Source organism: Eretmochelys imbricata, chromosome 8 (assembly GCF_965152235.1).
Source record: "Eretmochelys imbricata isolate rEreImb1 chromosome 8, rEreImb1.hap1, whole genome shotgun sequence".
In the NCBI taxonomy this organism is placed as follows: domain Eukaryota; kingdom Metazoa; phylum Chordata; order Testudines; family Cheloniidae; genus Eretmochelys; species Eretmochelys imbricata.
The window spans coordinates 91,654,596-91,678,516 of NC_135579.1; the positions used below are offsets into that span (position 1 = coordinate 91,654,596).

The 23,921-nt window shown below is 38.7% G+C and overlaps 1 protein-coding gene across 3 annotated transcripts in view; it reads right to left on the reverse strand.

Moving 5' to 3' along the window:
- The window catches only part of PATJ (PATJ crumbs cell polarity complex component), a 216,242-nt gene that overhangs the window by 33,760 nt on the left and 158,561 nt on the right, over positions 1-23,921 (reverse strand). For all 3 annotated transcript variants that reach the window (XM_077824427.1, XM_077824426.1, XM_077824425.1), the window contains 4 exons: positions 21,268-21,360; positions 16,782-16,856; positions 16,161-16,278; positions 14,575-14,711 (listed from right to left, as the gene is read on the reverse strand). In XM_077824427.1, the coding sequence (XP_077680553.1) occupies positions 14,575-14,711; positions 16,161-16,278; positions 16,782-16,856; positions 21,268-21,360 (423 nt within the window). The remainder of the gene's footprint in view (positions 1-14,574; positions 14,712-16,160; positions 16,279-16,781; positions 16,857-21,267; positions 21,361-23,921) is intronic.

Genomic DNA, 23,921 nt, shown 5'->3' on the forward strand with positions numbered 1-23,921 from the left:
TGCTTGTTTTAATGATGTAGACCTGTATTTACAATGACTCTGCTCTTATTGAAGCACAGAATCATTATCAAACTCTGTTCTCTGATAAATATACACCATTTATCCAGAGCAAAGCTGGGAAGGAGGCTTTTCATCTTGCTGAAGCTCCTGGGATGATGCTGACAAACATCCTAATCTGAAGCTGGTCATGTGAGGAAAAGTCAGCAGAGTCTTGTGCGTCTGCAGTACACAGCAACAGGTTCATTTTTAGAGCTGGCTGGGAATTTTTCAAGGAACTTGTTTAAAAAAAAAAAAAAGAAAAAAAATCAGAACATGAACCGAAACTATTTGCAGGGAAGGTCAGTTGAGATGTTCAGATTAATCATTTTTAAAAGGTCAAAATCAGACGATTGACCTGATCTGAAGGTGGTGTTGCTGTTGCTATTTTGAGATGTTTATTTCATGAACATTTTCAAGATTGATTTTTTTTTTTGTCCTGAGTTAGGACAGAGAATTTTTTCAAAATACCAGCATTCTCAAGGGATGGGAAAACTGTTTCCCACCCAACTCTACTCAGACACAGAGGAGCAATAGTAGGGAGATTTACAGCAGATACACAGCACAAGATATGCAGCCTGGGCAGGGAGTTGAAACTCAGATTTCTAGATACAACTTTTCTTTTTACCATGCCATAGCACAGTACGAGCACTCACAATCCTAATCAGGATTATGCCTCAGTGCCCTAGGCATTGTACAAACACATGGATAAACACACTTTGTATCTGTTTGAACTGATTTAAGGATTGGAGATAAACGTGTATAAAACATTGCCATTACCACAATTTTAAAAAAATACTTCATTAGAAACTTTGAATACTCAGGTTTCAGAGTAGCAGCTGTGTTAGTCTGTATCCGCAAACAGAAAAGGAGGACTTGTGGCACCTTAGAGACTAACCAATTTATTTGAGCATAAGCTTTCGTGAGCTACAGCTCACTTCATCGGATGCATTCAGTGGAAAATACAGTAGGGAGGTTTATATACACAGAGAACATGAAACAAAGGGTGTTACCATACAGACTGTAACAAGAGTGATCAGGTAAGGTGAGCTATTACCAGCAGGAGAGCGGGGGGGGGGGGGGTGGGGGGGCGGAGGGGGGGTGGGAGAGGAGGGGTCAGGGAACCTTTTGTAGTGATAATCAAGGTGGGCCATTTCCAGCAGTTGACAAGAACATGTGAGGAACTGGGGGACGGGGGGGGTGGTTATTCCACAGTTCCTCTAGTGTGAAGTACTTTCTGACTTTGATAATACTTGTTGTAGGGCGATGGTAGTGTTGTCTATACCTTAGTTTGCCTAACAATTTCCATTGTAAGACCCTGTATTCAATTCCTTTTGTGTAGTTTGTGTGTGTGTGCGCGTGTTCAATCTAAGGGCAGCATTCACAGCTCCTCCTAAAACCAGCTAGCCCAGTCAGAGTTACCAACCTTCCCCAATATTATTGCATACAAATCTCCAGATATCTAAAAACACTACTGATATCACCCTCTTTCTCGAAGGCTTAGATTTAGGAAATGTCAAAAACTATTAGCCTGAATCACTTACATTCATTATTTGAGAAAGCAGTGGGGTCGCCAATCGGTTTCTAACTGGTGTCCCTGCATGTTAGAACTTTAAGTGGGCTATATAGTCACAATTTATACTATAATAAAAAGAACACTGTTGTCATTGCTACACTTATTCTGATAAAGAACTTTCTAGATTTAAAAAAATGCATTCGACCTGCCAAAGTCTTATTTTTCTTACATAGTCTTAGCCAGATGATTTTCATCAGACTTGTCAAGTAGATGAAAACAACTTGAACCAATGGATTCTGATTGCACAGTCAAGATTTTAAAACAGCACTAAGGAAGAAAGTAAGAGACTGGTCTTACTTAACTTACAGTTCTAAACAAACAGTAATCATTCCTCCTATTGTTTCTGGGCTTGGTCCAAAGTATATTGAGCTCTATGGTAGTCTTCCATTGTCTTCAATGGACTTTGGATCAGGCCTTATCTGCACAGAGTATTCTATTATACTGTTTTGACCATACATGTAAAATTATCAAAACACATTTAAGTTACAGATAGGGATTGTCACTATTATAGCTAATATTTAAAAAGCTGTTTACATATTATATGCATGCTATATAGGTGTCTTACGTTCTGTCTTGGGCTTGTGCACGATCCTATTCTAGCCATCTAACAACTGAATGGCAATCTTGTAATGATTCTCTTAATGTACAAAGACAGGTTTCAGAGTAGCAGCCGTGTTAGTCTGTATTCGCAAAAAGAAAAGGAGTACTAGTGGCACCTTAGAGACGAACCAATTTGAGCATAGGCTTTTGTGAGCTACAGCTCACTTCTGTAGCTCACGAAAGCTTATGCTCAAATAAATTGGTTAGTCTCTAAGGTGCCACTAGTCCTCCTTTTCTTTCAATGTACAAAGATATCAGGGTTATCAACTATACTACACATCTTGTGGTCCCAAGAACAGAAGCCATGATCTATGGATACCAAAACAAAAACCACAGCTACCGAAGGAGAATGTCAACTTGCTCTTCGTCAGAGCTTTAAACGTCTGAGGGCCAGCCACCCGAAGGCACTATACTGCTGCAATGCATTTATTTTCTGATTGTGATTTCTTATATTTATAAAGGAACATATGTGACGATACACACATATTTTTGGTCTGCACTATTTTCTTCAAAACAATCTGCATTTTACTAGAACCACACTGTAAGGGAAGCATGTCACCCTATGTGTGAACAAAAATACTGAAGAGGAGCTCTGGATAAGCTCAAACGCTTGTCTCTTTCACCAACAGAAGTTGGTCCAATAAAAGGTATGACCTCATCCCTCTCATATCCTGGAACCAACACAACACTGCAAGCAACAAAAATACTATATATTTAGAGCCTGATTTTCAGAGCTAGTAAGCATCTGCAGCTCCCGTTGGCATTATGGGTGCTCAGCACTTACCCCTTTCAAAAAATTAAAAAGTTTTTTTTTAATAACAAGAAGCTCAAAAATATATCAGATAAAAGGTTCCTTAAAATAAGATTTTTTTTGCTACAAAACACACACTGCTTTGGGGGGCGGGGGGGGGGGGAGAAGTGCCACTAGATGTTTTAATCATTGTGTATTTTGACAATGCATGCTCCATTAATCTCGGAACACTATACAAATCAGAAAGTGAAATACTATTTAATAGCTTTCATGTATGATAGAAGGGTGCAGCGTACATGCTAGGATATGCAAACAGCAGTGCTCCATGTTAGACAGGAAATCTTTAGACTTCTGCCATTTTAAAAATCCATATTTATGGAACCAAGAGTAAAAGGTGATGGGAATATCTGGAAGCCAAGGGAAATTACAGCAAGAGAACGGTTACTTACTTTATAGTAATTGTGGTTCTTCAAGATGTGTTGTTCATAGATTTGACCCTTAGTCCGCACGTACACAAGATCAGATTCTCTTTGGCCACTGGTGTCTATTGGGACTGCACCAGTGCCCTGCGTGCCCTCACGCCCACTCTACCTGAGGGCATAAAAAGTCAATGGGCCCAACCACCCCTCAGTTCTTTCTTCAGTACAGAATCTCATAGGAATAGGACTCCATAGTGGTGGGGGAAGGGTTATGGATTCTGTCCTAGAAGAACCACAGTTATTGTAGGTAAGTTACCTTTCCATCTTCTTTCAGTGATTGGCCGCACAGATTCCACTCTTGATGACTAACAAGCGGTTGTCTATTTACTTGAACATGGGTAAGAGGAAGTCCTACTCGAATAGTGACTGCAGGACAGCCCTCCCAAAATTGGCATCTGATCTGGAAACCTATATGAGGGAATAATGAGTGGTAAATGTGTGGCTCAAGCTCCACATAGCTGCTCTACACATCTCAGATATGGGAATACTCCCTAGACAGGAGGCTGCCTGAGCTCTAATGCACTGAGGTCTAATATGGCTCGGGGGAATCTTTCCTGGATAATTCATAGCATATTCTTGTGAAGTCAAAGACCCGCTCGCATAACCTCTATGTGGATATAGGTTGCCTCTAGACTCTGGCAGCAAAGGTCATAAATAGCCTGTATGTATTCTTGAAGGATCTTGTTCTGTCTGGATAGAATGACCATGCTCTCATTATATCAAGTGTGTGAAGCTTTGCTTCACCCAAGGAAGAGAGAGATTTAGGAAAGAAAACCAGAAGGTGAATATGTTGGTTCATATGGTCAGTGAAGAGAGAACAATTGGTCAGAGATCCCCATATATCTGGGCCTGGAAGTCTAAAAACCAAAAATAGCACAGGCATCAGGGAATGAACATAGTTACCTACAGGCTGTCCTAGCTAATCTTTCAGAGAAGCTGTGTGACTGTGGAAAGATGGGTGAAATCAGCTTCCTAAACAGGAAAAGCTCTGATCTGGTGAGCCCACAAGCTCGAGAATCACAGACAATTGTGGGGCAATGTCACCAGCTGTTCTGACACAAGCCATCTACAGTTTGGCTTATCCCATCAGTGGTAGACCTGAAACTACGTTTGTGGGTTGAGACTCCAACAATCATTTGCTGAGAGCTAATGACAACTGAGTTAATCCCTTTGCAATATTTCTTTCCTCCTGCTCAGAAGGACAAGAAATGGCATTGTGACCACGAGCCTCTTCCCAATGCAAGTTGGCAGCAAGACCAGTCAAGACCTTTGTAAACGTTTGGAGGCAATGGGGAAGGAAAAAAACAAATGCAAGGATCATGAAACTAAAATGCACCCCACTAATAAATGACAGTCATCCTCTTTCAAAAGATTCAAAAGAAGTCACCTGGCAGGTAGGGAGATAAGAAGGGATTAATGGGGCAAGGTCTCCACAGAGAACTACAGCTTATGGAACCACTAGTTGAAGAAGCACAGCTCCAGGATTCTGCAGAAGCCTCAATCTGTGTCAGGTCCAGGAAACACTGGAAGTAAAATACCAGGCTCAGTTGGCTCAGAGGACTATGAGATACTGGGGTTCTGGAGGAGGGGTGAAAGGGAGGAACACCTCATTTCAGTCAGCCTGCTTGCTCAAGCTGAAGGATGGAGTTTTGGGGGAGTAGTGGGGAGATGCAAGGGAATGAGCCCTGCCTGCAAGAACTGAAGCAGAAAAGAGAGACCAAGCTGGCCAAGAACAAAAGAGGAAGTGAAGAATACTAAGGAAGAGAAGGAAGTGGAGAGAAGAAATCCTCCACTTCCAGAACCTTGGCCTAGACAAGGGAGGAGGCCTGAACTTCTGATGAAGAGGCTTCTTTTGCTGACACCAAATGGTCCTTGGTTACCTTGTCCAGATAGTCCCTGAAAAGCTTCATCCCCATAAAAGGGATGTCAGTTAATTGTGATTTGCCCTGTCTCCAATGTGTTGTTCTAGTCTCTGAGCCAGATATCTAGATGGACCACCAGCACAACCTCCATAAGATCTAGCCACCACTTTGGCACTATCAAGGGCATCATCACAGAGATAAAAAACATATTTGGCTTCTTTGTGTCTGAATCCTTTTTCCATTACCGCTTTCTATATTTTAGTTCTTTCTCTCCTAGTGAAGAGAGAGAGGAGGTGGCAGAGCTGGAGGGCTGAGACAGGTGATCCATGCCGCCACTATCAGAAGACAAAAGCTGGAAGGAAGTAGGTAGACTCCTGCTGATAAGGTTTGTCACTTATGGTAAGAGTTAACTCCTTGCTTCCCAAGAAGTGCAGTTACTTGCATTTCCCGCGGACAAACAATGGAGAAAAGAGGTATACAACAAATACAACTGTATGGGATGAGAACAGGAAAATAAATGTCTAAAAATATATGATTAATGTTTGACACATTACTTACTATGTCTCAGATTTAAAGAACAATACTATAGAATTTCTTAACTCAGAGGTTTTTAAAATAAACTAATTCCCAGAGGCTCTCTTAAAGGCAGTATTTTATGTCTTACAACTTCTTGTTACTTAGTCACAAGTAGACTTTATTGATATAAAATATGTAATATGTGAAGTATTCTATATGAAATGGAGCATTTCCCAAAAGGGAACTATGGAAAGTAAACTATACACATGATAATGTGAGCAATCTTTTGTTTAATATTCATAGTCTTATGAGGAAATACTTTTTTTCTGATTTGATTAACTGATCGTACTGTTTGCCTAACCCAGAATAACACATTTCAAACAAATTCACTATGCAGTAAAGTATATTGCAGCCAATAAACATAGCTATTAGAGTTGATAAAGAGGGCAGGACCCTCCAATGATTAGTAGTACTACAGAATTACAGGCACATCCACTCACCCAAGGCAAGTAAAATATCATTAATTGTTTCATTATCATTAATCATCACAGTAAAGGGAGAGAAAACAGATTTTGTGCCTGACCTTATAAATCTGTCATTACACTTTTAAAAGCTGGTTCATGGATAACAATAGAAGTCAACTGGTTGCATGAAGGGTGTCAGTGAAGAATTTGGCCCCATATCAGGATTTTTCCATAATTTAAAATAAATCCAGCTGCTGGTTACTTGTAGGCAGAGGAAGTTACACCAAATAAACTTTGCTATATAGGAGTATTTGTTTCTAAATTCACAGATCTAAATGTAACCCAGAAGACAAAAGTTCAGCAAGAGCAACCAGAGGCTGATTAATAGTAAAATGCCTACCTCATGTAAGTAGCATATTTAACGTACCATGCTGTATGCAGAATCCTTTCCAGAACCCAGATGCTTTGCAATGTCTAACATTCACAAAGGATTAACAGATACCCAAAATGCAAAGCCAAAACACTACTGTAATAAAACAGGCAATATAATGTAAAAATGTATTACTGTGTTAACAAAAATATTTTTCGTTTCACAAATACTGAAAAACTTTTCTACAGAAGGTCAAGAAAAAATCTGTTTCCTATTTAAGTACAAACCCCTGCATGAAATGTTCACTTGCCAAGTTCCATTTAAAAAAAAAAAGGTTAACCCACAACTTCAATATGAATATAATTGTTCATGCTAAAATATAGATTTATTTTAAGGAAATGGATAATATTTGTATTACATGTTATGGGCCTCTATAGTTACATCTGGTCCATATTTATTCAAATTTTATTCAGCTTGCATAATATTTTTGCTTACAGTTATATTCATTAAGATCAGAAAAGCTTAAACTTGAAAATTCAATAGCACTATTCATTAACATTCCTTCAGTCTGCAGTCACAGACATTTGCAAACTCTTCTTTGATTTTGAAATAATAAAACTAAGGTAATAAGATGTTTAGTATAAAAATATATGACTTAAGTAAGAATGATAGAAAGAGCTATGAATCACATGCCAAAGCAAACCAAAGTTTTTGAAAATGTATACATGCTCACTTTAGCGGGAATAATAGAAGTGCAGGACCATGCATAAAATTTTAACACTCTCACTCTCATTTTTTTTAATTAAATTAAAATTGTGAAGGAAAATACTCAGGACACAATGTATATCATAGGGTAGATCAGATGCATGAAAGTGTATGAGACATGAAGCCAAATGCCAAGTTGCTTCAGCTACCTGTGAAGCACAGCTATTCCTGAAGTCACTTTTGAGATGTCCTATTGCTTTTGAATAGCTTTAGCTTAAATTTGGTCATTGGTTTGTGTTCTTGAAAGTGACTGACCCTCTAAAGGCAGACACTTCTTGGCAAGATAGAGCTCTTGTGAAGGATACAGTTTACTAAGGCTATCAAGTATATGATCTGCAACACTTGTTTATTTTGACTCCTCTTTGTGATGACTTGTATGTAAGTTTTCTTGTTGTGGGTCAATATTCATTAGGAGCAAGGATGAACCCACCAATCTCATTTTTACATTATCCATTCAAGAAACCAATCCTATTCTCCAAGTCAAAGGCGTTAATGCAGCTGATATCAAATTGCCTCGTATTTTATAAATTTGATGATAAGACTAACAACTCACAATTAATTCACTTATATGGGATACCTGCAATCTACACTACAATTTGCAATCTACACTGGCCCATCTGAACCATTGTGTTAATTAAGTTAGCCCACACCGAGGCAAAACTATCCAGAATGCTGAAGAATTTTCTAACTGCTTGAAACATCAAAGGCACTATCAACTTACAGTTTTCTATCTCCATTAGCATGTTCCTACAGAACCATATTTTAAAGTTAAAGTTTAGAGAAATTACATTAAGTTTAAACAAGGTTCTATAGGAGGGTGCTAACAATATTAAATGAGACTAGTATCTTATTTAAACATAGCTTTCAAAGTTTCTACCTACTGGCACAAAGATTAAAGCATCTACCGTATAATTCTATTTAATGATTACTGACAACCTTGACTACCTGTTCATTAGCAGTATACTTCATAGACTGAAAACTAAAAAGAATGAGATGAACTTATGTCTTCCTTCCCTGAGTGCACATCATTCGGCAAAGAGATGGAAACAAAGGGCCCGATAATTCTCGCATTTAAGTTAACAGTAAACATTCCCATTAACTTTAATGGTGCCCCCCAAAAGCACATAGTATTTAAGAAGTTTATGTAAATCCCAGAAGTATGATCACAGATACTTAATTCACACAGACTTAAAAAAAACAAACCACCTCATTGATGCATTAAGAATTCACAAAGGCCAAGAGGATGATGCCTTTATGACTACTTTTTGTTCCCAATTGCATTAGTTAATCTAAGGACTCGGAACAGGTCAACTCATGAGACTGATCAACATTTTTAGAAGTACTCTTTTCCACATATGATACAGTATCACAGTAGCATGCTTGTATATGTATATATTTGATATCCAGGTATAGCTATAACAACATCAGTCAGAGCCAAGTGGCAAATATTTTACTGCCTACAAATCTCTAGTGTCATTAACCAGACCCAAACTTTCATTAGTAATAATAATTAGCACTTGTAACTTTTTACTTTTAAATCACATCAAAAGCATTAATTCATGAAACAACCCAAGAGGTAGATATTATCCCCATCTTGGAGACAGGGAAAACTAGGTGTGAAAAGGGAGTAAGTGATTTCCTGAAAATCCACAGAACTTTCCAAGCCATAATTAGAAGTAACTTCTGGCTTCCAGTGTTCAAACTGCACCTATCAGTTAAGTATGACATTTTAGTTACACCCATCAGATGGCTATAAAAGCATGGTTCAGAAATTAAAATTAAATATTTTACCCTCAAAACCACATCGGCTTCTTCTCTTGGATAATTAAAAAATAATTAAAACGTAAGATTTCTATAGCCATTTTTGTTTATAGTTTCATTCATTGTGAAATGGTACAAAGTGTTAATAGTCTAATATTTAGGAGCAATATATTACTACTATCCTCAGGGGAACAATAGTATTCTCTTCATCAGTAGAGTAACTCAACAAATGTATTCCATTAAAAATAAATTTTAGCACTAGCTCTTATTAGGGATTGTACAGAAAACCTCCAAAACTTCAACTGAGTGTAACCGATGTAGTCATTTGCAAACAGCCTGAAAAAATGGCTTTAAGAGGTGTGAACTTGCTTTCAAAGTGGTGTTGACCCTGAAACTTAATGATGCCAACTTAAAAGTCAACCGTGTTAACTATTTCACTGCTGAACATTTTAGCAGAAACATTTCTCACCACCGTAAACCAACCTAAGGCTTCTCAGGGTGCTAAAAGCCCCAAACGGTCCCCTACCTGGTACCAATCCCTGCAGCTTGACTTCTTTCCAACAAATTCTACAGTGAAGATACTGTATGCATTTTCAAGAGTGCTCCTCGGTAAATTGAGAATTAAAAATGTTGGGGCACCATAAAATTAAACTTAATACCAAATTTGATTAACAGAGTACCCTTTTGGTTGTGTTTTTCATTTTCATATTTAAATCCATAAAAATGCTCCATTTTTAAAACTTTATCTGAAGCTGTCACAGAACTTCCAGCCTCACACACCACAGAATCCAGGCCCTTTAACACAGAATTTAGGTTAATGTTGCTGTGGTGTATGGGGCCTTGAGTAGGTGCTATGTAATGCCAGGGGGGTTCCTAAGGTTCTTTTGTTGTTCTTTACTCCCACACCCTAAGTTAAAGGAGACTGTTTATATGACTTATTGGGAAGGAAAGGAGAAGCCTTACCACACTACTCTTACAGAATTCATTGCTGGCCAAATTCACACAGAGGCTTGCTGAATTTAACTGCTATAAAGGAGAGACCATGAGTTGAAGAGTTGCAATGTAAGATAAGTGGGAAAACCAGCCCTCAGAATGAAAAGAAATAACTACTCCTCCTTAAATGCCAGGAGAGCACCAAGAAGAGAAGACAGTCCCAGCAAAAATGCTGACAGACATTTCAATTTTTTCAAGGACAGTCCTGACTTCTCCAGATCTGTCCTCCCAATAATTACATTAGTTCTGCCCGGTGCACTCCTGCTTCCCCTTTGAGTGCAGCCAGAATACTCAATTACAATGCATTGACAAGTTTTTTTAAACAGAATATTAAGGTCTTCTTTTCAGTCGACTATATCTTAGTTAAGAAACTGCATTCTAATTTCCTGTGCAAATTAACCTCCCTGCAACATTCTGCCATATTTTTAATGCCTCTAGTTTGTGACTTTTGATGATATTCAAGGTTATAACTTAAAAGTCATAGAATGTGTTTCATTTTTAAGTGGTGCTTATTTTTGCAGGGCTGCCAGATTTACTGGCAGTATATCATAAACTTAAAGGAGCTTCAAAATAATTTTTAACTGGACATTTCTACTCCATGACTGTTCACTGTTGTGGTTCACTAGGGTTAACAGTAAAAAAAACAGAGCAGCAAATGAGTAATTAAATAATTTTGGCTGCAAATGTATTTAAAAACATATTGGGCTAGGTCTTCGCGTTCTTACCCTACCTTTCTTTCTAGGTTAATTTAACAGCCCTAGCAAAAATACACAAGCTCTTCGTGTATCAGCTGTGATATTGGCACATCACAGTAATATTGTGAGCCAAGGTATATCACTCAAAAACCTATTCTTCACAACTCAAATGACTACATAATTCCCCCCTCAAAACGTTTCCACAAAGTTATCCACACACAAAACACATGGAGGATCAGCTGTAACTCTGAAGGAAAGGAAAGCAGAAATATGTGTTATCTCATTTTCTGAGAGGGTGGTGCAGAGGGGAATTTTTCAGCCGCTTCGATGTGAAAGGAAGTGCCATTTGCACAAGCCTGCTCTTGCTCTACCATTGCTTGCCTATCCCCATATAGAGTACATCTCTGGGACACCTACAATAGGTATCTCATTCCTACCTTCTACCTGTAGCATTTATACTCTAGGGATGAAAGACATCAACTCCCTATCTCGTTCAGACATGAGAGTGTACAGAGTAAATGGAGGCCTACAGGATAGTGCTCCTGTTCCCTTGCTCCCTGACCTCAAGAACTCCCATTGGCTGCATTTAAAAAAAAAAATATTTTTAAAGTATCAAATACAACCATGTTGTGCAAGCCAGCTTCAAATTAACTGCCCTACACTATGGAAAACTATGGGCCGTGGGCACAATTTCCTGTCACATAAATAGGACTGAAGTGGCTGCAGATATCTATGGCTCTGAGTATCAAATAACTCTCAAGTAGTGAAGCTACCAGTCAGTTATTTTGGCTTTACAAATATACAATTTACCCACCTATCCCACAGAATTGAAAGCAAAGGATGAAAAGAAGCATGGGACATACTAATTAGCTACCAGTAGTTCCACTCCTTTGTTCTCACCTTATATCCCACAGAGCCAGAGGGAGGAGGAGAAATTTTCCTAACAAACACAGGTGGTATTTCCCTCCACCAGCTCCTGGTTTTGTTTTATTATTCTCTCAGTTTTCACCATCACACTACTAAACAATTATTATCTCTTTGCCCTAGTGACAAACATGGCATCAAAATACTGAGGCCCAGGTCACCTGATGGTGTAAATCAGCTCTATTAACTGAGCTAAGTAAAATAAACCTGCTGAAGATCTGGCCCCTTTAGGGCTACAGTTTGTCTGTAGTTATGCATATGCATGTCCCACTGAAGCGAAGAGAGATTGTGTGCATGTAACTGAAGAAAGAATCTCGTAGGTCCCCACAGACAAATTAGCAGACCAGACCAGTCCCCACAGTAAATTGGTCTAATAAGAGCAACTTGTTTACTATGAAGTAATACGGCATGCTTTTGAATGCTCAAAATGAACAAGATGAAGACCAGCTAAGATTCATTTTGGCAGGTCCTGTAACTTAAAAAAGAAAGTCAGACGTGTGAAAATTTACTTCATACAGATGAATTTCCCTATTGCTGGAAGCAAGTTGATAACTTTATAAATTGTTTTCTTTACAAATTTCTAGGTTGACACTTTAATAAATAATCTAACAAAACACAGAACCCAGTCTATAATAGCTACTGAAGTTACAGCACAGTGGTGTTTGTTTTAATTCTGTTTGCCCCTCGGCAGAAACTTTATGTATTTCATTACTATGAAATTCTCAGGAAAGATTTACAATGGATTATTTATGACAGGATGTCACTTGGAATTTGAAAACATTTAAATGAAGAAGCAGAGAGATGGCTCAATATATTTATTGGAACCCTACACATTTTGGAGCTTCAGATAAATGGGACCAAAATTCTGAACTACTTCAGATCTGGGTTCTAATATTATAAAACCAAGACATGGCCTACACTTTATAAAACAAAATCACCCAGTTGTGCCGATCCATCTCTCTCCCTCTCATTTATATTTTGCTTAAGATGCGACTTCCTCTGAAATATTTCAAGTTGTACCTGCTGAGAGTAATAACCATATGTAAAGAGATTACAAAGCAACACTATCAGCTTAACGCACTTTATGGCAAGATTCAAGATGACTCAATGCTCAGGCAGACTGCAACAGAGCTGTATACAGAGAACTCTAGACTCAATTTGCTGACACTAAGAATTTCATGTTGACAGTCTGTTAAATTATAGTCTTGTATCTCTCCGAGAAAGAGTGAAGAACTAAAATAGCAAATCACCTAGCACAAAGAAGGAAAAGGTTTAGGCTAGCCAGGGGTGCAAGTAAGTTAGGGGACTTACCGGTATTCCGAAGTCCTGAGCAGGGGCATGGCCTCAACCGGAAGAGGCGTGGCCTTAAATCTCCAGGCCCTTTAAATCTTGATTTAAAGGGCCCGGGGCTCCATCTGCAGTAGTGGCGGCTGGGAGCCCAGGGCCCTTTAAAACATCCCCAAGCTACCAGCTGCAGAGGTGGCTGAAAGCCCCAGGGCTCACTGGCGATTTAAAAGGGCCCAGAGCTCCAGCTGCCGCTACCACAGTGGAGCCCCGGGCCCTTTAAATTACTGATGGGCCCTGGGGGCTCCTGGCTGCCAGCGCTGTCCCGGGGCTCTGGGCTCTGGCAGAGCTTTAAAAGTGCCTGGGGCTCCACTGTGGTAGTGGCTGCCAGAGCCCTGAGCCCTTTAAATCCCCTCCGGAGCCCTGCTGCCTGAGCCCTGAGGTAGCGACAGCTGGGCTCTGTCGGGAATTTAAAGGGCCCCGGGGCTCCAGCCGCTGCTACTGCCCTCGGCCCTCTAAAATCCCTTCAGATCCCCGCCGCCGCTACCCCAGGGCTTGGGCAGCGGGGCTCAAGCAGGGATTTAAAGGGCCAGGGCGGTAGCAGTGGCTTGAGCTCCGGGGCCCTTTAAATCCCCACCACCACCCTGCCGCCGCTACCCCAGGGCTTTAAATTGCTGTCTGGGAAAGCCGGTCCCGGTACAGCGCACCAGCTCTTGCCGGTACGCCATACCAGAGCATACCAGCTTACTTTCACCTCTGAGGCTAGCTAACCTTTTGAACTTGCATATTGATGATATACTTTAATGGTGCTGAATACAATACAAAATGGGATGGTACTGACAAAAAAAAAATCAAACTTTTTAAGCAGCATGGCTGGAGGGGTAGACTAAACAAAGGAACACACACAAAAGTAATAAAGTTATCTTTGTCAATCTGTGTCCAGCCTCAGGTGGTACTGACAGGGACTTAGTAGGTGTCCTGCTTAAACAGAGCACAAAATAAGCATTTATGTTTCTAACGTATGTAGGTATTAGCACAAAGCGAAGCCGTGACATTCATTTTGTGGTCCAGTCATGGACGTTTCAGATTAAATAATTTACAATTTCATTACTTTTTTAAAATGAGAGGGAGAAGGCTTATGTGTAAAATAAATAGAGCTCATTCTAGGAATAATAAAAGTGAGCAATGGGAACTCATCAAAACCTTTAATTTATATGGCTTAAATTGTAGAAAATGGGGTACATAGACAATTATGATGGTAATGGAAGATAGTGAAAATATATAGAACTGTCAATTTAAAAGGAAATAATGCATATTTAATCTTACATATCAGGCAAAACTACCAAATTTATTATGAAAGCAGCTGTATGCCATTCACAACACTGAATAATTTAGCAGAGGATTACTGGATATATGGTATTGCTTATTTCTAAATTTTCTTTTCCTTATTTTTTCTGCTTCTTAATTAAGGTAATGAATAATAGCTCAATAAACTCACAAGTGGAGTATCTTTCCCTCCAACAATGCTGAGACCAAGGCCTGATCGCCCCTTGGATATTTCTATAGTCATCTCTTGCCCAGGAACAATTGGGCATGTGGCTGGATCCACTGGCAACAGAGGTTGCAGTACATTGCCTAAAAACATTAAAAGAAAAAGAAATTAGTCAGCAATATTAAATGTACATATAATTGATCTAATAAGGATGCACATTAGTAATTAAAGAGCAAAAACTTTCTCAACATCCCTACACAGTCATGTTGGAGGAATACTGTAAAGACAACATCTGAGCTTAGAACTAACTATTAGAATCTGAGTTTAGAACTATTAGAATCTGGTGTGAAATTGACTTCAGAATTGAGATGTGACTTGTGTGATTTTGATCAGTATGACAAAACATGTTGCATTTGGATGTGACAACGCAGTGTCACGACAATGAAACACAGGGAATTTTTCAAGCTTAAATTCAGGATTTTTTTTTTAAATCAACTTGTCACTTAGAACTAGACATGGTTCATATGCACTGTTGAAACACTTTTGTTCTGCAGCTGCAAAAGGCAACTATCCAAAACAACAGTGGCCCAAGATATTTGTGACACAAGAGCACTTCTGATATTACTGATGACCATCCTTTTGGCAAACAAAAACTAAACAATCTATGATCAAGTTCTTGTAGTTATTAATTATTATTATTACTACAATGGAGAAAAAACCCTACTGTTTACCAATGGAACAGGAAATCGATATGGAAAGAAAAGTTCCTTCAAACTTTTAAAAGAGTATTAAATAATGGTGAAAATGTTTCAAACCTTTTTATATTAAAAAAAATTGTTAAATTGTTGTAAGCAAGACATGAAAAGTAATTCTTCCGCTCTACTCTGTGCTGATTAGGCCTCAACTGGAGTATTGTGTTCAGTTCTGGGTGCCACATTTCAGGAAGGATGTGGACAAATTGGAGAGAGTCCAGAGAAGAGCAACAAAAATGATTAAAGGTCTAGAAAACATGACCTATGAAGAAAGACTGAAAAAATTGGGTTTGTTTAGTCTGGAAAAGAGAAGACTGAGGGAGGACATGATAACAGTTTTCAAGTACATAAAAGGTTGTTACAAGGAGGAGGGAGAAAAATTGTTCTTAACCTCTGAAGATAGGACAAGAAGCAATGGTCTTAAATTGTAGCAAGGGACGTTTAGGTTGGACATTAGGAAAAATTTCCTAACTGTCAGGGTGGTTAAGCACTGGAATAAATTGCCTAGGGAGGTTGTGGAATCTCCATCATTGGAGATTTTTAAGGGCAGGTTAGACAAACACTTATCAGGAATAGTCTAGATAATACTTAGTCCTGCCATGAGTGCAGGGGACTGGACTAGATGACCTTTTGAGGTCCCTTCCAGTCCTATGATTCTATGATTGACCCTTTGGAACATCAAAATAAAAAGAATAAAGCAAAACGTGCCTAAGGAGGACTAAAACAATCCCAGTTATAGCAGGATATTATAGCTCATTTTGACACTACTTGCTATGATATTACTGGGTAACTTTGCCATTAATGTAAGCTATCTTGCAGAAAGAAATAATTGGTTCTCACTGTGGCTGGTGAACTCTGTCTCTGGAGAAAGATAAGAAGGTGTTGGTGCCAAAGATATCTCATGTAAACTGATGGGTACTTTGGTTGAAGACTTTGATTGTTTTAACTGATTGAGGACCTGAAAGGAGAAATCAAAATAGTTCAGTTGTTAAAATAAAAAAATACAAAGGCAGCATGTGCTGTTCTGAAATCAGCTGTAGCTATCGATTAAAGCAAAGTATGAAAATCTTTACATTAATTGGATTAGCAATAGAACAATTCAGTTTAAGAATATTTAATATTTTTAAAAGAGCCAAATTGGGTAGGTTTGATACTGTGAATCCAGAAATGCCTGCAAAGAAAGTCTGATGGAATTTCATTTGGTATAAGAGACTTATCTGTGTGAGACAACATTCTGAATTTTTAAAAACAGGAAACTGTATTCTTAACACAGTCTTGCATGACTATTTCTACATATTTAAAGAGAAGGATGTTTTTAAACCATTCAGTGTTCAAATAGGAATTAATTCAATCTCTTCTTGGTTATAGAAGAACCCTGGTTACGTAAATTGTAATACAACAAAAATTTCTTCAATTGAACTCCCCTCCCTCAACCTCACCCTCAAATACAAACACACATACATTTTCTGGAAGTTGCTCCACCAAATCCTGCTGATCTACCATCAACGTCTGTTTGTCAGCTTTGTTTCTGACATCCTAAACAGGGAAAAGGGTAACTTTATTAAAAAAAAGAAGTCACATCAGCTTCTTAATTAAATTTCTTCAAAACCAGAGATATCAAGGCTCTAATTCTGTAATGTGATACTATTTACACATGACACACAATTACACTATGGAACTTCTTTGCTAGTTCATGATGCTGAAGCCAAGAATTTAGGAGGACTGAAGGAAGAACTGGACATTTACATGTAAAACAAGATTATCCAGGGCTATAAGTACTTAATTTAGATGCAATATAGAGGTTGGGGGGGAAGAAAAGGGGATGAGCTTATGCCACATCTGTCTATTGTGGAGTCTCTTGCACCTTCCTCTAAAGCTTCTGGTACTAGTCTCTGTGGGAGACAGGTTACTGGATTAGATGGACCGTGTGTCCGGCAATTCACATGTTCCTATGTACCTCAGAAATTAGAGTTGGGTATTTGTCTAACTTTAAGCATAATGAGTAGTTTCATGGGATCTTGTGGTGATGAGACTCTATGGGCAATAGGGGAAATATTATGTTCTCAGCAATAAGACATCTTTTTCTTTTGGCCTTGACAGTCACCAAGAGACTGGCAGCAGGAATCTCTTCTTAACTTGTCATCTAAAGAATGAGCCATTGAGCACAGACCTGCAATGTTAGCAAAGAGCAAAAAGTTCAAGACCCATACTGCTACTTGAACACATAATTTTCTGGCTCGGAGAAAAGCAACAACAGTTAAGGCACTTATAAAAATGAGTATTTATATAGCCAATATTATTGAAATCTCCAACACCCTTTATCAACTCCACATTCTAGAGTTATTTGCCATGATTCACCAAGCAATTTTCAAAATTTGGATTGTGATAAAGATCTTACACAGCTTACTGTCCAATCGGTCGCCACTATTTTTACAGCCTATTCTGTCCCTTGCTCTAGAGTCAGCATCATCTGAAACCGCCAGGATGTTCCTGGTTAACCTAATAGCACTATATCCATCCTCCAAATCCATCTCCCTGTCCCTAATCTTTCACCTTCTCTTTAGTCTGACAACTCCATAGATAGATAGATAGACAGATAGATAGATGATATTGACTCTGGAGTGACTGGATTTACATTGGGGTGAGTTTAGACCATTGAGTGTGAGGTCATTACTGATATATATATATTTATTATAATGACCTCACACTCAATGGTCTAAATTCATCCCAACATAAATCCAGTCACTTCATTGGATGTACACCAAACATATTCTGGATCAAGACTACATTGCCTAGTGGATAGAGCACTAGACTGGAACTCTGGAGACTTGGGTTCTAATCCTGGCTCTGGAAAGTCAATTCACCACTCTGTGCCTCAGTTTCCCCATCTGTAAAATGGCAATAATGATTCTGAGCTCCATTGTACAGTGCTTTGAGATCTGTGATAGAAAGTGGTATGTAAGAGCTAGGTATTATTATCATAAAAACAATCTTATCTTTCCCCTTAAATTCTTCTCTTCTTGCTCTCTGTCATTGTTGACACACTAACATCCTTCCCAGCACCTAAATTGTAATCTGAGTATCATATTGATGCCTTCTTTCCCCATATCTTTCCATTGTTTTCTTTGGACTCTTTCCCTCATTCATCCATTCCTGTGCACCCCTACTGCAAATGACTTAGTTCATGCTTTCATAACTTCCTGTCTTAATTACTACAACCTCGTCCTCTCTGGTTTCCCCAATTGCCAACTTTTCTGCTCCATTACATCCAAAATGCAGCTGCCAACATAATCTTCCTTTCCAATTGCTCCAGCCACATCTTCCCCCTGGCTCCTTTTTGGATCTCTACAATAGTTTCCACTCTGCTACATTAATCTCATACTTCACCTCCTCATTTTCAAAGAATTCCAAAATGCCACCCCCAACTACATCTCTCGCCCTCATCTCCTGCACTGTAATCCACTCCCTAATATATGCCCAAGATTTTCTCCTAACTGTTCATCTCTTTCACCCACTTCAGACTTTGTGTATTTTTTTCATATTAATCTGTATCTCAGTTTCCCAGCTGCAGTATACCAAATACGGCATGCAAAGTAACAAAAATTTGCTTTTACAGTTAGAATTCATGCATTAAAACTCCAGTTCATTTGTATTCCAGGGTGGTTTGGACAATTCAAATGCACATATTCAACCCATGAGTGCTTTGTCAATCAGGAATACAAACAAACCAATATTAGCTCGGTGGCTGATTTCAATGCTCGAATACTATATCAACTTCTGGTTCTTTGGAAAAAACTCAGTGGACTTCCAAGTATTTGTTGGTAATTTTCAAATATTTTCAAAAAACAAATAGGTTTGCAAGAACCAATGACTTTGTGAAGCAAAACAAAAACAACTCCCCCAAAACAAACAAAAAAGCTCCATTTCCTTCAGTGAAAATACCTTACATAGATTATGCATAAATAGCATGTCTCAACTAATGCACTAGCTGAAGAACTATACTAAACTGTTGTGTGGGGTAGATGGTTGGGGGGTGGACAAAATAATTGTCCCAACAAATTTTATGTTTCTGTGGGTTAGTCACTCCTCAGCATACCTAGGATTTCTCGATTTTAACCTCTAACAGAGCCTTAGAAAGAAGATTAAGGCACAACCCCAGAAATTCTAGGTTTCTGATAACGTACAATCCTAACACATTAAACCACCAACATGTATCAATGCAGAGTTTGATATTTATTACAGCACACACTCTGACAGTGCCACATTAAACCAGAAGTTATGGATTTGATGCAGAAATTCTATAGCCTATGTTATGCAGGGGGACAGACTACATTATGATAATGGTCCTTTTGATTTTAAAAATCTATGAAGGTAGGATATACATGAGTGTGATTTATAGCCACAAGCTTTTTTCTGGGGCATGGAAGATATTGTCGACAAAAGTAGATGTGAATCCCTTGTTGCAGAGTATAGCTCAAGAGAGGGACCAGGGAGCTGCATACCACTGCTGTACCTCAATATAGAACAAATTGTATTTACATCTCAATCATATGAACAGGTGTAGGAAATCATATATACCTGATTTTCCTCTCACTTAGATAAATCAGGAGTTACTCACTAAAACTCAATTGCACTACAACCGCGTGAAAACAGAATGAGGCCCTGTGATGCTGGCAGACCAGGCACCAGCTCATGCCAAAGTCCCCATGTCTCTGCTGAACTCTGATATCTTTGTAGCTGAAATCTGGCTCACTTGTGGGTTAATGTTGATAGGATAGGTATTAGAATTGTAAGAAAGTGTTTGGATTCTATTGAATGCTTGTGAGTTGCTGCATGCATTAATCTTATTTGTAATATCTGTGTTCCATATTGTAATGCAATTTTTGAAGGGATGTATTACGAGCCTCTATGACTGCATGAATCACCATACAGGAGAGGGCCATTAATTAGTGTGAAGAGAGAAGCTCCTTGTAAACCCATCCAGAAAGAGGAATCCCATTGATACCAGACTGGCTGTGGTTGGATCTTAGATCACGAAAGCTTATGCTCAAATAAATTGGTTAGTCTCTAAGGTGCCACAAGTACTCCTTTTCTTTTTGCGAATACAGACTAACACGGCTGCTACTCTGATCCTACATCTGGACTGAGGAATGGTCAACAAGAGTACTAAAGGCTCTTAGAGTTGTTCTGCAATCCTTCCCCCACTCACATGACTCATTTTCATCAACTGAATTTGCAACTGAGAGCATATGGCAGAAGAGGGATAAAAACACCAAACAAAAGGAACTAAGGATCTCTATGTTGGAGGGATTTTTGAGAAGCAAAGAGTTTCTTAGGCATAAGGAAGAGATCCCCATCTGCTTTTTCTGGGTTAACCCTAATGGACAAATTGAGCTTGCTGGTTATAGAAGCCTCTATTTCTACTTAAAACCTAACTGATTCATGTGTCTATATTCACTTGCTTTAACCTTGTAAATAACTCTAGCTTCTTTTTCCTATTTAATACACCTTCATATAATTTATTATAGGAATGGCTACAAGCGTTGTCTTCCATGTGAGATCCAAGGTATTGGGAAAGTGACTGGTACTTTGAGACTAGGAGTAAAATGAATATTGCTGTGATCCTTGGGTTTAAGGGCCATCTATCACAGTGATACCTCACCTTAGTGACAAGACAGACCGGAGTATACAATGGGACCGTCTGTGATTTTGTTTAAGGCTGTTAATACGGCTGAAGAGTTTGCACTTAATGCAGCTGGTTGGTAAAATTTAAGTTTAGGAGTCATGACCAGTCTGGGGTTTGTGCCCTGGTGTTTTAACAGTCTGCCCTGTCTCCCATGCTCTTGCACCACAGTTGGGAGTGTCACAAACCCATAATGTTAGCACTTTTCAAGCTTTGAATTTTGTGGATGACTAAACACGTTTCTTTAAAGATAGCGTCACTTACCGTTTTGATACATTCATCATCAGTCAAGCTTTTCATGACAACTTCTGAGCTGCAATCTTCTTCACTGCTTGCATGTTCAGTGCCACTGTGATCCTGGTAAAGAGATTGTTTTAAAAAACAAAACATTACCCCTAAATAGCTCATGATAAAATTAGACAGCATTTATGTGATGTGATGCTTGTTTGAAATAAGGAAGAAGATCCACAATGAACCACCACTGATTAAAATCAGTGTTACAAGTTCCAGAAGGCAGGTGCTGGTCTTTATTGGTCGAGGATGAATTTATATTAGGACCACCTCTTCTTACACATCACGAATACTGTAATTAGCATTCAGGGGACAACAACTCCGACACTACTGAGGATGAAGCTCATGAACCAGGAGGAAAAGGTGTTTTACTGAATGGTGCTCAGCTATAGAATTCCCTTCTGCAATAGGCGAAGATGAGCACGTTTTACTTCCTGTAGAGCACATGCAATACCCCCCCTTTGCACAGGAGAGGCAGTGATATAACAGATTAGGAGTTTTCTTCCCTTTTTAGAGGTCTCCCACCAAAAAGAGGCCATGGAACATAAAATGCTACCATAGTTGAAGCAGAGAAAATGGTCTTACCAGAATAATGCTGAAACTTAATTTTTGTATTTGGTGCATAGATATTATGGTGACTTGTGCTTTCCACATACACAGAGAGCATAATCATGACTGGGAAATGATGCAGCACATGTGTAAGAAAGGACTATTATGTTTAAAAAAAAAAAAAACACATTACAAACCAAGAGTATAGGCTAAAATTTCTACTTCTATTGTCTTTCCCTAGCAAACATGCGATATGTTTTTACCTGAGAATTGTATTCCTTTTACCCAGCTCCTGAAGATGAAGAGAGGTTTTTAGGGCTGTTTTCTCTCTCTTCTTTTTTTTTTTTTTAACGTTCAAATGAATTCAAGTCATTGCTCTATATCACAAGCATACGCTTCCTTATAAAGCAAAATTGACTGTATATTACCAATCCAATTTCCTGCAAAGATCTTCACTAGCAGACTTCTTTACCAGGCTATTCTGAATTCTTGTTAGGCATTGAACAGGTAAAACGGGATTTATGCAAATGGCCATCTTGCGATCTGAAGAGGTAATCTACTTCTCTTCATTCTTTAGGAGGCTCACTCCATTCGGTATTCACAAACAATGCCTCATCCCAGTGACAAAACATTATGTAAGAGGTGGCTTTATGATAATATTAAGGTTCTTGCAAACAAAGCTTCTATTAGACTTATACACTATATTTTGCTTTAACTAGCTCATTTGGTACCAGTACTATGTCTATTGTGGTCCTGTCCTATAGTTTCACAGAAATAAACATGTCCCCATGTTACAGGAGTGTTTACTAGTCAGCCATTTTTCTCATTAAACTACTTCAATCAAAATGAAGAGATCAACATTAATTCTGTTTAGCAATAGTATTTTGTAGTTATGTAGGCATCATGACATACTGCTAAATTATTACCTCACCCACCTTGTCTCTCCAGGCCTGTTTTATAAGAAAAAACAATTCTACAAGCCACACGTATTGTTAAACATCTACTTACTGTCTCCTCTGAAAGTGCATAATATAGTCTACATTTCAAGATATGAACAATTAATTTACAGCATAAAGCCCTACATAATTATGACAACCATCTGAAGTATTTTTGAAGTGGTGTCAAAGGTCTGATGGATAGCCCTAGAAATGAAAATCCTGCATTTAGCCACAGAATAGGTAAAAAACGTCCCTTCAGTGCATGTAACTTTACCCATCTCCTGGGTCTACTATTAAGGGTCAAATAGCAAAAGGGACAGAATTCTTTGGTTCCTGCAGAGTAGTAGATTTTGGTGATATGGACACTTGACCATGACAACCTGGAATGAGACTACCAAACCGAGCTACATGGGATATGGTACAACTATCACATGAAAACAACAACTTCTAGTCTGATGACTTAAATTAGATTGTAAATGGAGAACTAGAGGTAGAAGGCTCTATACCTATCACCAGTTCCTGAGCTATTCAACCATTCAAGCAAAATGACAAACCTTTCCCTCTCTCCCCTAAATGTACATTTGCAAAAAGGTGCTTCAAAATTTATATTGCCTTTCAGTGAAGATTTTTAAACATCAGGTCCACAGGAATGAACCCTTCAAGGGCAGGATAACAGGTAATACCATGAGGGTGCAAGAACACAGCAGCTGAAATTACTACTTGTCTTACCTTTACTATTTACCAACATAAGAAGGGAGGAGTTCTAGATATAGTGTAGGGGACAACAGAAGGTGCGGAGGTCATCACAAAATGACCAAGAAAACTTTAAAGTGAACCTAAAGGCTTGGTCCATAGAAACCGCAGACTAACAAGGATTCTGGCCGCATGGAACAGGACCCAATGGAGCATGAAGCTTCAGTTCAAAAAGAAATATTCTTCCTTTACAAAATAGCTAAATGAAACCCAGGGTTTTAATTAAAGAGCTCCCCTGAAACAAAAGTTAATTAATGTGGCTTTTCTGTACAGCATAATAGCACTTGAATTGCATCACAGATGTACAATAAATGGCCTTAAACATTACTGTAACTTGAAAACTGCAAAAAGCATGCTCCAGAACTTCCATCTAATATTTCAAAGCAT